General features: G+C 47.1%; 1 protein-coding gene across 1 annotated transcript in view; it reads right to left on the bottom strand.

The window, feature by feature from the left end:
- Positions 1-12,194, bottom strand: part of LOC115099601 (5-hydroxytryptamine receptor 3A-like) — a 34,086-nt gene extending 21,892 nt beyond the window's left edge. Inside the window, exons 1-5 of the mRNA XM_029617334.1 lie at positions 12,125-12,194; positions 8,760-8,945; positions 2,854-3,017; positions 2,339-2,383; positions 1,724-1,833 (exon numbers count right to left, since the gene is read on the bottom strand). Of these exons, the coding sequence (XP_029473194.1) occupies positions 1,724-1,833; positions 2,339-2,383; positions 2,854-3,017; positions 8,760-8,945; positions 12,125-12,194 (575 nt within the window). The remainder of the gene's footprint in view (positions 1-1,723; positions 1,834-2,338; positions 2,384-2,853; positions 3,018-8,759; positions 8,946-12,124) is intronic.
- Between the last annotated feature and the right edge of the window lie 3,942 nt (positions 12,195-16,136).

Raw genomic sequence — 16,136 nt, forward strand, 5'->3', positions numbered from 1 at the left:
CCCCTGATCCCCTGCAGCATGCACCTCCTTCAGTCTCCTGCAGTGTGTATAGGACATGCATCTCTCTCAGTCTCCTGCAGTGTGCATGTAACATGCAGCTCCCCTGATCCCCTGCAGCGAGTATGGTACATGCACTTCCCTGATCCCCTGCAGTGAGTATGGTACATGCACCTCCTTCAGTCTCCTGCAATGTGTATAGGACATGCATCTCCCTTACTCTCCTGTAGTGTGCATGTATCATCCACCTCCCCTGGTGCCCTGCAGTGAGTATGGTACATGCACTTCCCTGATCCCCTGCAGCGAGTATGGTACATGCACCTCCTTCAGTCTCCTGCAATGTGTGTATAGGACATGCATCTCCCTCAGTCCCCTGCAGTGTGCATGTAACATGCACCTCCCCTGATTCTGTGCAGTGAGTATGGTACATGCACCTCCCCTGATCCCCTGCAGCGAGTATGGTACATGCACCTCCCCTGATCCCCTGCAGTGAGTATGGTGCATGCACCTCCCCTGATCCCCTGCAGCGAGTATGGTACATGCACCTCCCCTGATCCCCTGCAGCGAGTATGGTACATGCACCTCCCCTGATCCCCTGCAGTGAGTATGGTGCATGCACCTCCCCTGATCCTCTGCAGCGAGTATGGTACATGCACCTCCCCTGATCCTCTGCAGCGAGTATGGTACATGCACCTCCCCTGATTCTGTGCAGTGAGTATGGTACATGCACCTCCCCTGATCCCCTGCAGCGAGTATGGTGCATGCACCTCCCCTGATCCCCTGCAGTGAGTATGGTACATGCACCTCCCCTGATCCCCTGCAGCGAGTATGGCGCATGCACCTCCCCTGATCCCCTGCAGCGAGTATGGTACATGCACCTCCCCTGATCCCCTGCAGCGAGTATGGTACATGCACCTCCCCTGATCCCCTGCAGCGAGTATGGTACATGCACCTCCCCTGATCCTCTGCAGCGAGTATGGTACATGCACCTCCCCTGATCCCCTGCAGTGAGTATGGTACATGCACCTCCCCTGATCCCCTGCAGTGAGTATGGTGCATGCACCTCCCCTGATCCCCTGCAGCGAGTATGGTACATGCACCTCCCCTGATCCCCTGCAGCGAGTATGGTACATGCACCTCCCCTGATCCCCTGCAGTGAGTATGGTACATGCACCTCCCCTGATCCCCTGCAGCGAGTATGGTACATGCACCTCCCCTGATCCCCTGCAGTGAGTATGGTACATGCACCTCCCCTGATCCCCTGCAGCGAGTATGGTACATGCACCTCCCCTGATCCTCTGCAGCGAGTATGGTACATGCACCTCCCCTGATCCCCTGCAGCGAGTATGGTGCATGCACCTCCCCTGATCCCCTGCAGCGAGTATGGTACATGCACCTTCCATGATCCCCTGCAGTGAGTATGGTACATGCACCTCCCCTGATCCCCTGCAGCGAGTATGGTGCATGCACCTCCCCTGATCCCCTGCAGCGAGTATGGTACATGCACCTCCCCTGATCCCCTGCAGTGAGTATGGTACATGCACCTCCCCTGATCCCCTGCAGTGAGTATGGTACATGCACCTCCCCTGATCCCCTGCAGTGAGTATGGTACATGCACCTCCCCTGATCCCCTGCAGCGAGTATGGTACATGCCCCTGCAGGGTGTATAGTATATCCGTATCTTCTGAACTCCTGCAGTGCGCATGCACATTCCACAGACTCTTACAATTGCAGTACAAAGATGTCAGGTGTCCACATCTCCTCCACTGGAACAGAAATGTTCGTGATTTGTCCACATTGAGCAGGGTCCCATTCAATAAAGTCATTGAACCAAACCTGTAAAGGAGAGACCGGTCTAATAACAGCTGGAAAAGCAGCTCGGCAGGTTATGGCACAGGGACGAGAGACGTCATTTGTCTGCTTAGTTGTGGGGGGGGGGGGGGGGAAGAAGTACAAAGGTCATATTGGTTGTTGTAGGCAGAGGGAGGCCCAATTCAGCATTAATACTTGCAACATTTAGGCGAGGGCACCACCTGTCCATGTTCCTCCTAAACTACTACGAGGGAGTCAGAAGAAACCTTATGGGCACAGGCAGCAAAGCTCTCCAAGAAGAGGCTTAGCGCAAGCTCATTAAAACGTGTTGGATTCCATCGAGATGTAACAACCAACAACTCAATGATCAGAATCTCCCCCCTCCCCTTCTTTTCCCTTCACTCGGGTCTCTTCCCCCTCTCCTCTCCTCCCACTCTCCCGCCCCTGCTTTCCCTCTCCTCCATCCTCCCTCTTCTCATTCCCGTCCGACAGTTTCATACCCTGTGTGCAAAGGGAAGGTTTCACTTACCATCTTCAGCCAGAGGAAGGTGGTGAGGAGCTGGTCCTTTTCATTCTGAGATAAACAGACACAAAATGTAAAAGTGCTACTAACAGTCCATCACAAGAACTCCTCTAGATGCAGCTCTTCTACACACCCAGGACTGGTGGTGCTTGTGACACCCATCCCAAGCACGAGGCCCCCAGGAATGACTCCCCACCTCCCGGGAATAAACTCTCCACAGAAGTAGATCCCCCGTCACCAGCTCCACATCAGGGTAGGGTTGGCACCTCATCCAGTCGTACGTTTCCCCCATTATATACACGGATTGTACTTCTTTTTCCTGAGAAAAGCTGGACTGGATCAGACTGTTTGGATTGACCTGGGTAAGCTGGCAAACCTATCCTAAGAGAGTCTTTCAGGACCGGCACGCAACCCCTGAGTGTGGGCCACTGCTTACCCCTGCAGGTCTGACATCATCCAAAGGACGGGCACCTTGAGGTAAACACAAACACTGCAGGCCTAGGATCCTGCATGATACTCACCACTCCGAGAATGGCATAGAGGGTGATTGAGATGTTGACCACCGTGGGCTGCATCAGATTGTGGGCAGGTCTGAAAGCCTTTTTACTGAAGACGTGACTGAAGGAATCCAGGAACGTTTCTGAGTCTCCTCCCGAGCAGTTAACCAATGATACAGTTATACAGTCTATGAGAAAAAGGAAGAAAGAAAGAGGAAGGGAGAGAAAAGGATAGAGGGATGGAAAGATAAGGCAGGGCATGGGAAGACAAAGAGAAGTGGATAAAATGCAAGAAGCGTAATTCAGACTATTCTACCAGTCTGGATAGCAAAGGATCTACAAACTCATTAACACCTTTCTGCAGTTAGACTACAACCTCCATATGGAAACTCCCTCAGAACAGCTTAAGGGACCGGCCACAGCTATCCGGCCCTGTCCTCCGTAAGGACCAGCCCCACAAGGGATTCTGGGAGAAGGGAGGCTCCCCTCACCATGCTATAAGGAGCCAGGGCCCAGAATGGTTAGAGAGAGACCCTCGGGAGCAGGCAAGTACCCAGCCCATGCAAAGGCCTGCTCCCAGAACGTCAAGGTGAGCTGCATTATTCACTTCCTGTAAATAAAATTGTAATGAAAGAAACAGCCAGAGTCTGCCTTGCTTATTCCTCCTGGCTGTTTCCCAAGCAACTGTCGCCTAAGCCAGCACATATGGTGGCAGAGTGGAGCTTCTTCTTTTTTTTTAATTTTGCATTTTCAGATATATTACAATATCATATATCACAAGAATAGAGACGTATATAAAACATTTCTCCAAAGGCACAAAAATAAAGCAAATGTATCATCATCAAATCTCTAATATTTAAGGAAATATTGAGCCAAGATGTTAAAAATAAAGGAGCTCACATATCTCCGTACAATATAAAGCATTAACGAACTCTTAAGTTGGACGCACTCTTATTTAACCCAGCTACATACCTACCACATCCCTATCTAAGAAGCCCCTAAATTGTTCTGGCTCTAGAAACACAACATATTTCTCTTCCTGGTATTTTACAAGGCATTTACATGGGTATTTTAATATCATACTAGCCCCACGATTCACCACGTCTGTTCTCATAAGTAAAAACTTCTTCCTACGCTCGTGTGTAGGTTGGACTAAGTGGATCCTCTCGTCTAAGTGGAAAACACAGAGAAGCCCACAGACACAGCAGCAAAGAAAAAAAAAATCCTACAGAATCTTTTTCTTTTTCCTGGGGCCTCCCGGTTTCATTCACTCAGCATAAGTTACAACAGACCAAGGGGGTTAGCCCCACCCGTGCGGTCAGGGTTCAAGCAGTCAGTAAGGGCTGGACAGGCCAACGGGGTTTTTTGTGTTTCTTCACCTCTCCTTCCCCCCAGAGAGATACATAGTTTGGTGGCAGTCGGAAAAGCAGGGGCGATGGAGCAGGTAGTACAACTCCTTGTGCTGGGGCAGCAACAACTGCAGAGTGCTGTGCAAAATCAAACAGGCCAGCAGCAATCACCGTGAGAAGAGGTTGTGCAGCAGCAAGCGGTGCTAACCCAGATAGCACAGGAAGTGCAAACCACCATAACCAGTCCACCTCCCTTGTCACTGGTACTACTTACATAAGAACATAAGATATGCCATACTGGGTCAGACCAAGGGTCCTGTCTCCAACAGTGGCCAATCCAAGTCACAAATACCTGGTAAGTACCCAAATACTTAAATACTTAAGATGACCCCAGGAGAAGACTCCCGATTGTTTCCTAAAAAGATTTTGAGCACACAGTTGGACTGGCAGGCTGGCCAGAAGATAGGTGGACTACCTATCTGGGGAATCTCTTCACTGTGAGTAATCAAGATGCCTTCCAAACTGCCAAATCAGAAGGGAGGACTGCCATCTTAGAGAGAGTTGGACTCACTTCAGAAGCCTACTGACAGCGATTTCAACAGGGAATTCTTCAGCCAGGGGAAAACTCATTCCACAGACTTAAGAATGTCACTTTTAAGGGAAGACTGGGGTGGAGGTAGACAAAGCAGTTCAGCTGGAACAGTTCCCAGACAGGCTAGAATGGCGTAAGCAGCAGTGGGTCTGCTGATACCCAAACCTTAAGCTTGAAAAGGTGTTAGAAGTGGTGGAGGCCTATTACCAAGCCCAGACCATGCCTGAGTTGCCATGGTCCCCAGAGAAGCCACTCAACCTGGGTACAGGATGACGGATTCCTAAGAGCTATAGGTCCTGACAGACCCAGCAGGACTTTTCACCTCAACCACAAACCTCAACCGGACCACTGTGTTACAGCTGTGGAGAAAAGGGTCATTTTGTCAGAGACTATCCCTGCAGGGAAGATGAGTCAATAGATGTTAATTTCATGACCCCACATTATTGTAATTTTGTGGATGTACCCAACCAGGAAGTCTCCATTTGTGATCCCTGTGGAGTTAGAGGGCTCTACAACCCAGGCATTATTGGACTCTGGGAGAATGAAAATGCTCATTCGAAGAGACTTAGTAAAGCGGATCCAGATTGACTACAAGAAAACCTGACCGTGGTGTGTATCCATAGGGATCAATGGGAACATCCTACAAGCCTTCGATACAGTAAACCATGAAATACTACTCTAGGCTTTCCAATATAAGCACTTCCGGGACAGTTCACTCCTGATTCCACTCATATCTTTCAAATAAATTCTGAAAAATCTTTATAAACCATACCAGTTCATCTCAATTTCCACTAAAGACAGGAGTCCTACAGGGCTCCGCTCTTTCAGCTGCTTTATTCAATATCTATCTCACCCCCATCTGTCAACTTCTCTCAGCCCTTGGAGTTTCTTACCGCCTGTACGCTGGCAAAATACCATTCTACTTTCTGACGTGGCACGACTGGAATTCCACTTTACAATTCATCCAACTCTGCCTCTCCTCAGTCAAAACATGGTTACCTCACAATAAACTTAGTTTAAATTTGACAAAAACTTAAATAATGATTTTAGAACATCCCCAATTTGAAAACATTCCTAACTCTATTCTTTTTGACAACAAATCTATCAACATTTCTAAACAGGTTCACAATCTAAACCCTAAACTAGACCCCATATTGAATGTGTCAATTCCTATCAAATCCATTGTTAAATCCTCATTTTACAAACTTCGATTGCTCAAACATATTAAGCCACTACCTGATCCTATTTCTTTCCATACAGTACTTCAGTCCTTGATACTCACAGGACTGGACTACTGTAACTTTCTTTATCTAGGTTTACCTCAATCAGCATTATGCCCACTCCAGCTAGTACAAAATGCAACAGCCCATTTACTAGCCAACCAAAGATTACACAATCATATTTCTCCAGTTCTTTTTGAGCTACATTGGTTAGCATTTAAATGGCGAATCCAAAAGTCAGGGACTTTTACTTGACCTTTTTTCTCTCCGGAGCCTTTTGACCTGGACGCCTACAGGATCTTGTGGTAGGTGATATATGTGTGTGCCTGAAGTTTGAAATCAACACAGAGATTCTGGCTTAGGCCAAGCAGCAAAGGAGTCTGGGTATCTGAAATTCTGGCCATGAGAACCTCAAATTGACCCTAGCTTGGAGAGACTCTGGGAGACATCTGGCCTGCAAATATGATGGAAGGTCATGAGGTCACAAAGAGCACATGGACGAGGTTACGTTCTCACAGGATACCGTCTCGACTTCAGGGGCCCCAGTGAAATCAGAGAGTCCTGGAGATCTCCCTGAGGATGGAAAGCTGGCAGGGCAAAGAACTAACAGAAGATTGACAGTGAGTGGCAGGCACGTGGGCCTCAACTGGGCATCAAGGTGGGAGGGGGGAACAGGGTACTTAGATTTTAGTTTGTCTTATTTGGACACGAGACACGTGGTACGTGATCCTCCCAATAGATTCAAGCACTTTGGGGATTGAGACTGTCTGTGTTATCTATAAAAAAGAGGACTTTACTAATGAACGGGGAGACACACAGGAGTAGTTCTGTCAAGTGGGAACTACTACTCCATATCGCCGAAATGTACCAGGATTGCTTTAAACTTGAATTTGGTATGGTACCGTCTTTAAGCTGATTTAAAGCTTAACTGAGGGGCTTTCCACTGTCAGTCAGAGCAGAAGGAACAACCTAGATGTGTCTCAGAGTCAAGCAGAGCTTTCTGCGGCCCTGAATGAGATCCCAACAACAAAACACCAGGCACTTTTTGATTTATGGGCGCACCAAAACTAAGTGCAACCGGGCCCGCCTCGCCAATTACCTTCATAATCAACTGCGCCAGAGAGGCAAAGTGGGCCAGAGAAGATCCGGTTATTTGCAAAACATTTCTCAGGTCCCTGGTGTGCTTGTGGGCAGAACACGCATTTGCCATCCAGAAGAATATTCAGAGGTTTATTTCCAAATGGGTGGTTAACACCGTATACTCTATCCATCCCCCCAAAAAATATAACCTAAGAACATGAAAACATAAGAAATTGCCATGCTGGGTCAGACCAAGGGTCCATCAAGCCCAGCATCCTGTTTCCAACAGAGGCCAATTCAGCACATAAGAACCTGGCAAGTACCCAAAAACTAAGTCTATTCCATGTTACTGTTGCTAATAGCAGTGGCTATTCTCTAAGTCAACTTAATTAATAGCAGGTAATGGACTTCTCCTCCAAGAACATATCCAATCCTTTTTTAAACCCAGCTACACTAACTGCACCTCCTACTAGGAAAACAGAACAAATCAGACTGCTATAGTTCCCTACACAGAAACCACATGCTAGCAAAATACCTCACTTTGGTTATACATGCAGAACACAGACAGACCCTGACCAAATGAAGAATAATGAGATCAGAAACCTGCTGAGAAGAACCGAATTGGAACCCACAACAAGCCAGCCTCTGTATGCAGAGCAACAATGGAAAAACAGAAACATTACCATTCTTAGTAAAACATTAAATAATGAAATCAAGAAATATAAAACATTGCTCTAGTAAAATCATAGTAATAAATATTTCAAACCAGTTAATGAATAGAATATCTAAATTTTACCAAAAACCAATAAAATATTTCAAAACATCTGATGAATAAAAAAAACAATAATTAAAAAAATGTTCTAATATTTCACAAAAAAAATAATTAAAATATTTCAAAACAGAAGGAACATCAAATTACACCCAATAATTAAAACTAATAGGATTAAAAAATCTCCTGCTTTCCATACCTGGGATCTTTTGATTTCCATTTACCCTGAGATTGTCGAGGATTGGGGAGGTAGGTCCACACACACACAATAACACATTCATTCCCACACACTCCCTCTCTCATATACATGCCTATGCTCTCTCACACACTCCCTCTCTCACATATACACAGTCTCTTTCTTCCTCACAGACATATTATGTGTGAGTGGGCCTGTGAGAACCTATATGTGACACATAGGCTTTCACAGGCACATACCTATAGATGCACAGACTCTCACAGAGACAGATATACACACACACAAGCACATTTCTCACAGACACACACTCACAGAGGCTTTCACACACACACACACAGCCTCCTCTTCTTTTTGGGCCTGGTGGGTTGAGCTCCACCACGGTCCCATGGGCCTCTTCTTCTCTTCACCACAGCCTACTGGCCTACGTCTGCTTGGGGGGCGGGGAAGGCCAGTCAGGAAGGTGGAGCAGAAGCTGTGCGCACCCGCAGGAAAGGTTGTGTGTGGGTGCGCATGCCACAGATTAGAAGGACCACCATAGTGGTGCAGCCTTTCCTTATTTTCGGCCGCCAGCAGGTTGGACTCTGTTGGCGACCCCAAGGCCTCTCTTCGTCTTTGTCCACCGGGGGGGGGGGGGGGCGGGGGGATTGGGCTCTGCCCCACAGCCTCTCTTGCTGCCGCCGCTCCCCCAGGTGTGCCTCCCTGTGCAAATGCATGGTATGCACACTCGGCTGCGCCGGGCCTGCGGCTGAGTGGCTTCGTTTTTCACTAAGCAGCTGCAGCATCAGCTGCAAAGCTTGCATTCGGTTCCAGGGCAGGGTGAAGGGCCAGCCCAGCTGAGCCGCATCCGTTTTCACCAGTAGCTGCAGTATGAGCTCCAGGCCAGTTTTTAGCTCCAGGGCAGGGTGAAGAGCTGGGTGAGTCACCACATAGAAGGGTGAAAAATTAGTCCCATGGGGGAGTTTGAGCTAGGTGGGGATTACATAGTAACATAGTAATGATGGCAGATAAAGACCAAATGGTCCATCCAGTCTGCCCAGCGATTTGCTTACAGTAGTAACTGCCTTCTCCACGCATTTTGTTATGGGTAGTCATAACTTATACCCTATTGATTTTATACTGTATGTATGAGCAATTGATGAATTTGCTTATTAATTCATTGATTGCAGTTGATTGTTTTTGTATTTTATGCATTGGATTGTAATAGTTGAACTCTATTTGCTGTTAACCATTTTCGGTAATGTTTTATACTAGAAAGGAAGGGTATAAATCGAAATTGCTGTATTGTGAATAATACTTTCAGTCCCCAGCTCAGTTTATGGCAGCAATCAAAAAAGCAAATAGAATGTTTGGAATGATCTGAAATGAATAAAACAGAAAATATCATCATGTTGCCTCTGTATGGAGCCATGGCGCAACCACACCTTGAGTAACGTGTGCAGTTCTGCTCGCCCCATCTCAAGAAAGACCCAGCGGGACTAGAAAAGATGCAGAGGAGGGTGACAGACATGATCAAGGGGATGGAGCCTCTGTCCTGTGATGAGAGGTTACACAGGCTGGGACTCCTCAGCTCAGAAAAGAGAGGGCTGAGAGGGGACAGGATAGACGTTCATAAAATCATGAGTGGAGTAGAAATAAAGGCCAGTTATTTACCCTTTTAAATAGTACTAGGATTGGAAGACACTGCATGGAACTAATTGATAGCAGATTTTATACAAATTTATGAATGTATTTATTCAGTCAGTGCACAATTAAGCTGTGGAGTTTATTGCCAGAGGATATGGTCAAGGTTAGTAGCATAGCTGGGTTAAAAAAAGGCTTGGACAAGTATCCAGAGGACAGGTCTATTAACAACTATTAGCTAGGGAGCCTTCAGGAATGCTTTACTGCTATTGCTTATCGCTTCTGTAGTGCTATTCGACACATGTTTTGCTGTACAAAAACACATAAGAGTCAGTCCCTTCTCAGTACATCTTACAATCTGCGGGGAGTGAGCTCTCCATTAGGATTTGCTGGTTATTTCTTTTAATGTGATCTGATATTCTACTGTCAGATGCTGGGCTTGATGGACCATTGGTTTGACCCAGAATGGCACTTCTTATGTCCTCACCCTGCTGGCCTGTTCACAGTACTGTACACCAAGGAGCCAAAAGAAGAGGAGGGGTGGTTGGTGAGGATCCTGGGAATGGGGTAGTAAGAGAGGTTCTGCTCCGTCTCCACATTCCTCATGGAAAGGGAGCAATCCAAAGGCAGAGGGAGATGAAAAGGACCCTGAAAGGAAGGAGGAGATGGAAAGAAACTTAAGGATGCGATAGAAAAAAATCTAAGGCAGTGGAGAAATGGAAATGTACATGAGGGAGTGAAGATGGGGAGAGATTTCCCATGTTATGAGGAAGTGAAAAGGGGGAGAGAGTTCCCATGTTGTGAGGAAGTGAAGAGGGGGGAGAGAGTTCCCATGTTGTGAGGAAGTGAAGAGAGGGAGAGAGTTCCCATGTTGTGAGGAAGTGAAGAGGGGGAAGAGTTCCCATGTTGTGAGGAAGTGAAGAGGGGGAGAGAGTTCCCATGTTGTGAGGAAGTGAAGAGAGGGAGAGAGTTCCCATGTTGTGAGGAAGTGAAGAGGGGGAAGAGTTCCCATGTTGTGAGGAAGTGAAGAGGGGAGAGCGTTCCAATGTTGTGAGGAAGTGAAGAGGGGGAGAGAGTTCCCATGTTGTGAGGAAGTGAAGAGGGGGAGAGAGTTCCTATGTTGTGAAGAGGGGGAGAGAGTTCCCATGTTGTGAAGAAGTGAAGAGGGGGAGAGAGTTCCCATGTTGTGAAGAAGTGAAGAGGGGGATAGAGTTCCCATGTTGTAAAGAAGTGAAGAGGGGGAGAGAGTTCCCATGTTGTGAAGAAGTGAAGAGGGGGAGAGAGTTCCCATGTTGTGAAGAGGGGGAGAAAGTTCCCATGTTGTGAGGAAGTGAAGAGGGGGAGAGAGTTCCCATGTTGTGAAGAAGTGAAGATGGGGAGAGAGTTCCCATGTTGTGAGGAAATGAAGAGGGGGAGGGAGTTCCCATGTTGTGAAGAGGGGGAGAGAGTTCCCATGTTGTGAAGAAGTGAAGAGGGGGAAGAGTTCCCATGCTGTGAGGAAGTGAAGAGGGGGAAGAGTTCCCATGTTGTGAGGAAGTGAAGAGAGGGAGAGAGTTCCCATGTTGTGAGGAAGTGAAGAGGGGGAAGAGTTTCCATGTTGTGAGGAAGTGAAGAGGGGAGAGCGTTCCCATGTTGTGAGGAAGTGAAGAGAGGGAGAGAGTTCCCATGTTGTGAAGAAGTGAAGAGGGGGAGAGAGTTCCCATGTTGTGAGGAAGTGAAGAGGGGGAGAGAGTTCCCATGTTGTGAAGAGGGGGAGAGAGTTCCCATGTTGTGAGGAAGTGAAGAGGGGGAAAGAGTTCCCATGTTGTGAGGAAGTGAAGAGGGGGAGAGAGTTCCCATGTTGTGAGGAAGTGAAGATGAGGAGAGAGTTCCCATGTTGTGAGGAAGTGAAGAGGGAGAGAGAGGTCCCATGATGTGAGGAAGTGAAGAGGGGGAGAGTTCCCATGTTGTGAAGAGGGGGAGAGTTCCCATGTTGTGAAGAGGGGGAGAGAGTTCCCATGTTGTGAGGAAGTGAAGAGAATGCGGTCTGTGGCACTGCACTAGGAATGAGATTGGGAGCACTAGATGGGCCTAATGATCCCTATCTGCTGTCACATTCTCTGCTTCTGCATTTATAAGAGTCTGGGGGGGAAACAGAGAAATGGCACAGATGCCCCAAGTCCGATAGACACTCCCGATCCCAACCAGAGGTACTCACGCCTGTTTCAAATGTACAGACCCATGGCCGAAACACACTCGCACTCCTGGGACATTTTGTAATGCTTCTCATAAACATTTTCCAAGTCCCAATTTCTACTGAAGGCAGCAGATCCTGGCTGCCTCGGGCGGGCCCTTCCTATGACTCTGCTGTCACCGAGGAGGGAGGCAGGCAATGCTCGGCATTGGGCAGGAGGTGGCTCTACTGCCCCCTGATAGTCTGCAGTCCTGGCCCACCTTCAGGCTCGCTGACGGAGAGGAGCTGCACCTTACCTTGGAGGAGAATACTGAAGCCCACCAGGATGAAGGCCTTGGTCGCAGGGCTGCCCTCGCTCTCTGCCATTTCTTTTCTTTGCCTGCAAACGCACTGCCCGTGGCCTTTTATTGACATTCGGTTTTCATTCAGACCAATACCAGGCTCCTTAGAACCAGGATAAGAAGGCGAATGGTTTGTACAGCAGACATAGATAATTAGGAGTCTTGACAGAGATTTCCTGGAAGAGTATTAAGCAAATAACTGTGTTAAGTCTAATTTTGTTCCTAAGTTGGTAGAGAGAGGCTGTTCATTAGCATAACAAGGTGCTTCTTAGTGTCCCTGGTCTCCTGCTGCCCTAGCTCTGGCTGCTTTCAATACAAGAAGTGCTGGCCTTGCCTCATCATTTCTGAGTCTTTGGGCTAGAAAAAGGAATTGGCTTTTTCAAGGAGTTTGTTCACTATGAACTGATGTGACCTCATATAGAGCCACTGCTGCTCCAGGGGTTGATGCCACTTCTGCATCCGGCCAGCCAGCTTCCAGCTTATGGCGGGGCAGGACCCGGACAACGCAACAAAGTTAACCTACATCAACCGCCAGGGAGGAACCGGACCGGGCGAATGAATCCAGACCGGGCGAACAAATCCGGAAGGGGCGAACAAATCCGGACGGGGAGAACAAATCCTGACCGGGCAAGCGAATCCAGACCGGGCAAACAAATCCGGACGGGGCAAACGAATCCGGAGCGGACGCAAACGAATCCGACCAGTCTAAAATCCATGTAATAAAATAATTCTCTCTCACACAGCCTTATTATTATTTTTTTTTTATTATTGATCTATCTATCTATCTATCTATCTATTTATTTATTTATTTATTTATTTATTTAAAAGTATTTCTATCCCGCCCCTCCCAGGTTTGGGGCAGGTTACAATGTAACGTACATAAATCATTTGCATAACATAACTAAAATAATACACAGACATCTTTAAAAGAAATAAAAGACAGGCAAGGCTTCAAACAATAAATAAGTGAAAAATAAACTAAAAATATGACGAATTTGCTTGCAAGGTTTTGCATAGATCGGAAAAGGCCTGAATAAAGAGATAGTGTTTGATGGCTTTCTTGTACAGTTTTTTTTTATCTGAGATTAAATGGATTTCCGGTGGAATTGAGGGTCCGGCGATTGAGAAGGTGCGTTCTCTGGTGGAAACTAGTCTAGTGGTTTTCGGTGACGGGACTTGAAGTAGGAGTTTGTTCTTTGAGCGAAGATTCCTGCATGGGGTGTATATGTGAAGAGAAGCAGAAAGCCAAGAGGCATTATTACTATAATCCTGTGAAGAATCATTAGAGTTTTAAGTTATACACGCCACTTAACAGGAAGCCAGTGAAGTTTGTGAAGGACCGGGGAAATGTGCTCCTGGAATTTGGTATTATGTATAAGTCGTGCTGCTGAGTTTTGCAGTAACTGTAATGGGCGGGTAGTGATTTGCGGTGGGCCTAATAACAAAGAATTGCAATGATCAATGCCGGAGAGAATTAGTGATTGTACAATTGTGCGGAAATGAACCGGATCAAAAAGAGGTTTAACATGTCTCAATAGCTTTATTTTCAAGACCGAATTTCTAAAGAAAGTTTTGGTGTGTGAGTTAAGGTTTAGCGTTGTGTCGAGGATAATTCCTAAATTGCATACCTGATTGACTATATTTATTGTACAGTTGTCATGTTGGATGAAAGAGGGGATGCTTTCAAAACGAGGATTTCCTAAAATGAGTATTTCTGTTTTATTGAGATTTAGACTTAATTTATTGTAGAAGAGGTTACCCTCTTCTAAAGGCATTGTTCGGAATGGCTGATTGATAGGGCAAGAGGCTGGGGTAATTGAAAGTGAGCCAGAAGGGCTTCCTTACAGCCTAAAAGCAAGACCTGTAACCCCATCCTTGAGGGCCAGATTGGTCCTCAGGGCTTCTAAGTGGGTGCTGGGATGCCAGGAAGAAGTTCTTGAGGGCCAAGCTGAGAGAGCCCATATGAGACCCATGATGTCTTGAATTTAGAAGTAAGTGTGTTTGTGTTTGTAAAGGTGAAGTGTTGAAGTACTGTATACAGTGGATAACTTGACCTAGCTGGATTTAGACTGTGATTGTGGTATTTGAATCTACTTAAGTTGTTTATACCCCATTTTTTACTCTGAAGGAAAGGAAACCTGTGTTCTGCTGTTTAAATCCTGTAACGTGCAAGCCAGATCCTGTTTATGTTCCTGTGGAGCATGTACTCGAATAAATGCTAGTGTTGGAAAGGTGGACCCTTGAGCTGATACGACGTTGTTTCCACCACCAGGGGACAACCCCTGTTGGTTCTTGTCATCGGGAGGCAGTTCTGGAGAAGATGACCCAACTGGACCTTCACCTATACCAGCCCTCGTTCCCCGCAGGTTGAGCCCTTGGGTACCGGGGCCGGCAGGACTTAGGCATGGGTCACTCAAGGCATGGAATCAGAAGACAAGAAGCTGAAGCAGTATTGGGCGAACCAAGGTTCGAAGCAAGCAGAGGATGAGAGCAAACAGGAACAGACCAGAGGTCGGGGTAGGCAGCGATCAAGCAGAGTCGATGAACCAGGCAGAAGGGCAGGGCAGGCGGAGGTCAAGCAGAGTTGAGACGAAGCAGGGTCAGAGCTGAGTGATCAATCCAAAGGCAAGAGGAACAAGGCAAGAACTGGAGACAAGGATCAGGAACACTGGAACCAGAAGTCAGGAGCAAGAGACAAGGCAAGACTCAGGAACCAAGGCAGGGATCAGGAATGCAGACAACTCGCACTCAAGGATGAGCAGGACCCGTTGCTGAGGCGAGTTGGTAGAGACAAGGCAGGGTATATATACCCACCCTGCCTGAATTCATTTTCCCGGGCCTGTTAAGTGCCACGCCATTTTTTATGACATGGCCAGGGAGACAAGAACACTTAGATTTTATTGAAAGCATAATTTTTTATTGAACAATATACGTCTTGGGAGATGATGTTGCCATGCCTCTGACAAACAGACCACCAGCATCTCATCATATACAGGAAGTGATCCTTCTTTTATAGATAACATACAATATTGTGGAAGATTCTAGTGTGCGTGACTGCCTTAGAGAATAATTTACATTGGTTGTCATGTCAACAGCATGATAAGATCATCCCTAGCTACCCCTGAGTATTTCTCCAAGGTGGGGCCCATTTACCATCACTCCTTTGTTCTGTTAAAATGTTGCTGGTCTGGGTAATTACCACATCTGTGGCTGTGTTTATAGAAACCCCTGAGAAAGAATGCCTCTGTAGTGTCCGTATAGCCTGAAGGTCCCGCTGTTGGTTTCTCCTTTGTTAAGTTCCCACCGTTGGCTTCTGCTTTTTTGACCCTATGATTAGGCCTCACCTTAGCTTGACTGCCTGTTCTGGAGATTCTGTAGGTCATTCTGAATGAGTCACTTAGAGTCCATACAGCCAAGGCAGGCTAAGAAAACAGAGGATTCTGGGACACATTTTCCTTTCTCCATGTTGGTTTTCTGTTCAGGCATACTTCTCAGGCTGCGAGGAGCTTTCCCACCGCTGGCCCTTTAAATTCCAAGAACAGGCGCATGCGTGCACCTAGAGGGCCTGCTGAAAGGTTCAGCATCGGCTGCATTTAGGAGCGCAGTGAGAGCGGGCCACGGTGGCGGCCATTGGCGGCGGGGAGCAGAAACGAGCCTACTGCCCGCCCAGGTGAGGGGACCTGGTCACAGTCTCACGTGGTGGGGAACCTAACAGCTAGTTTGGAATCTATGAACTGTCAGCTGGTATGTGCAGGAATCCTCAACCTGACAATTTTGCAAGGAACCTAATATTCCGCCTCTAGATTTTGCAGCTGTCCAGAGTAACTGCCAGGAGCAGACCAAGGGGGGGGGGGGGATTTTTTTTTTTTTTAAATTGTGCAATCCTTGTTTATTCTACAATAGCTGCAGGGGTTTTATTTTTGTGTGTTTTCCAGGCTAAAAGGCTTAGCCTTGTCTAAAATAAAAA

This window comes from Rhinatrema bivittatum, chromosome 9, assembly GCF_901001135.1.
Source record: "Rhinatrema bivittatum chromosome 9, aRhiBiv1.1, whole genome shotgun sequence".
In the NCBI taxonomy this organism is placed as follows: Eukaryota; Metazoa; Chordata; class Amphibia; order Gymnophiona; family Rhinatrematidae; genus Rhinatrema; species Rhinatrema bivittatum.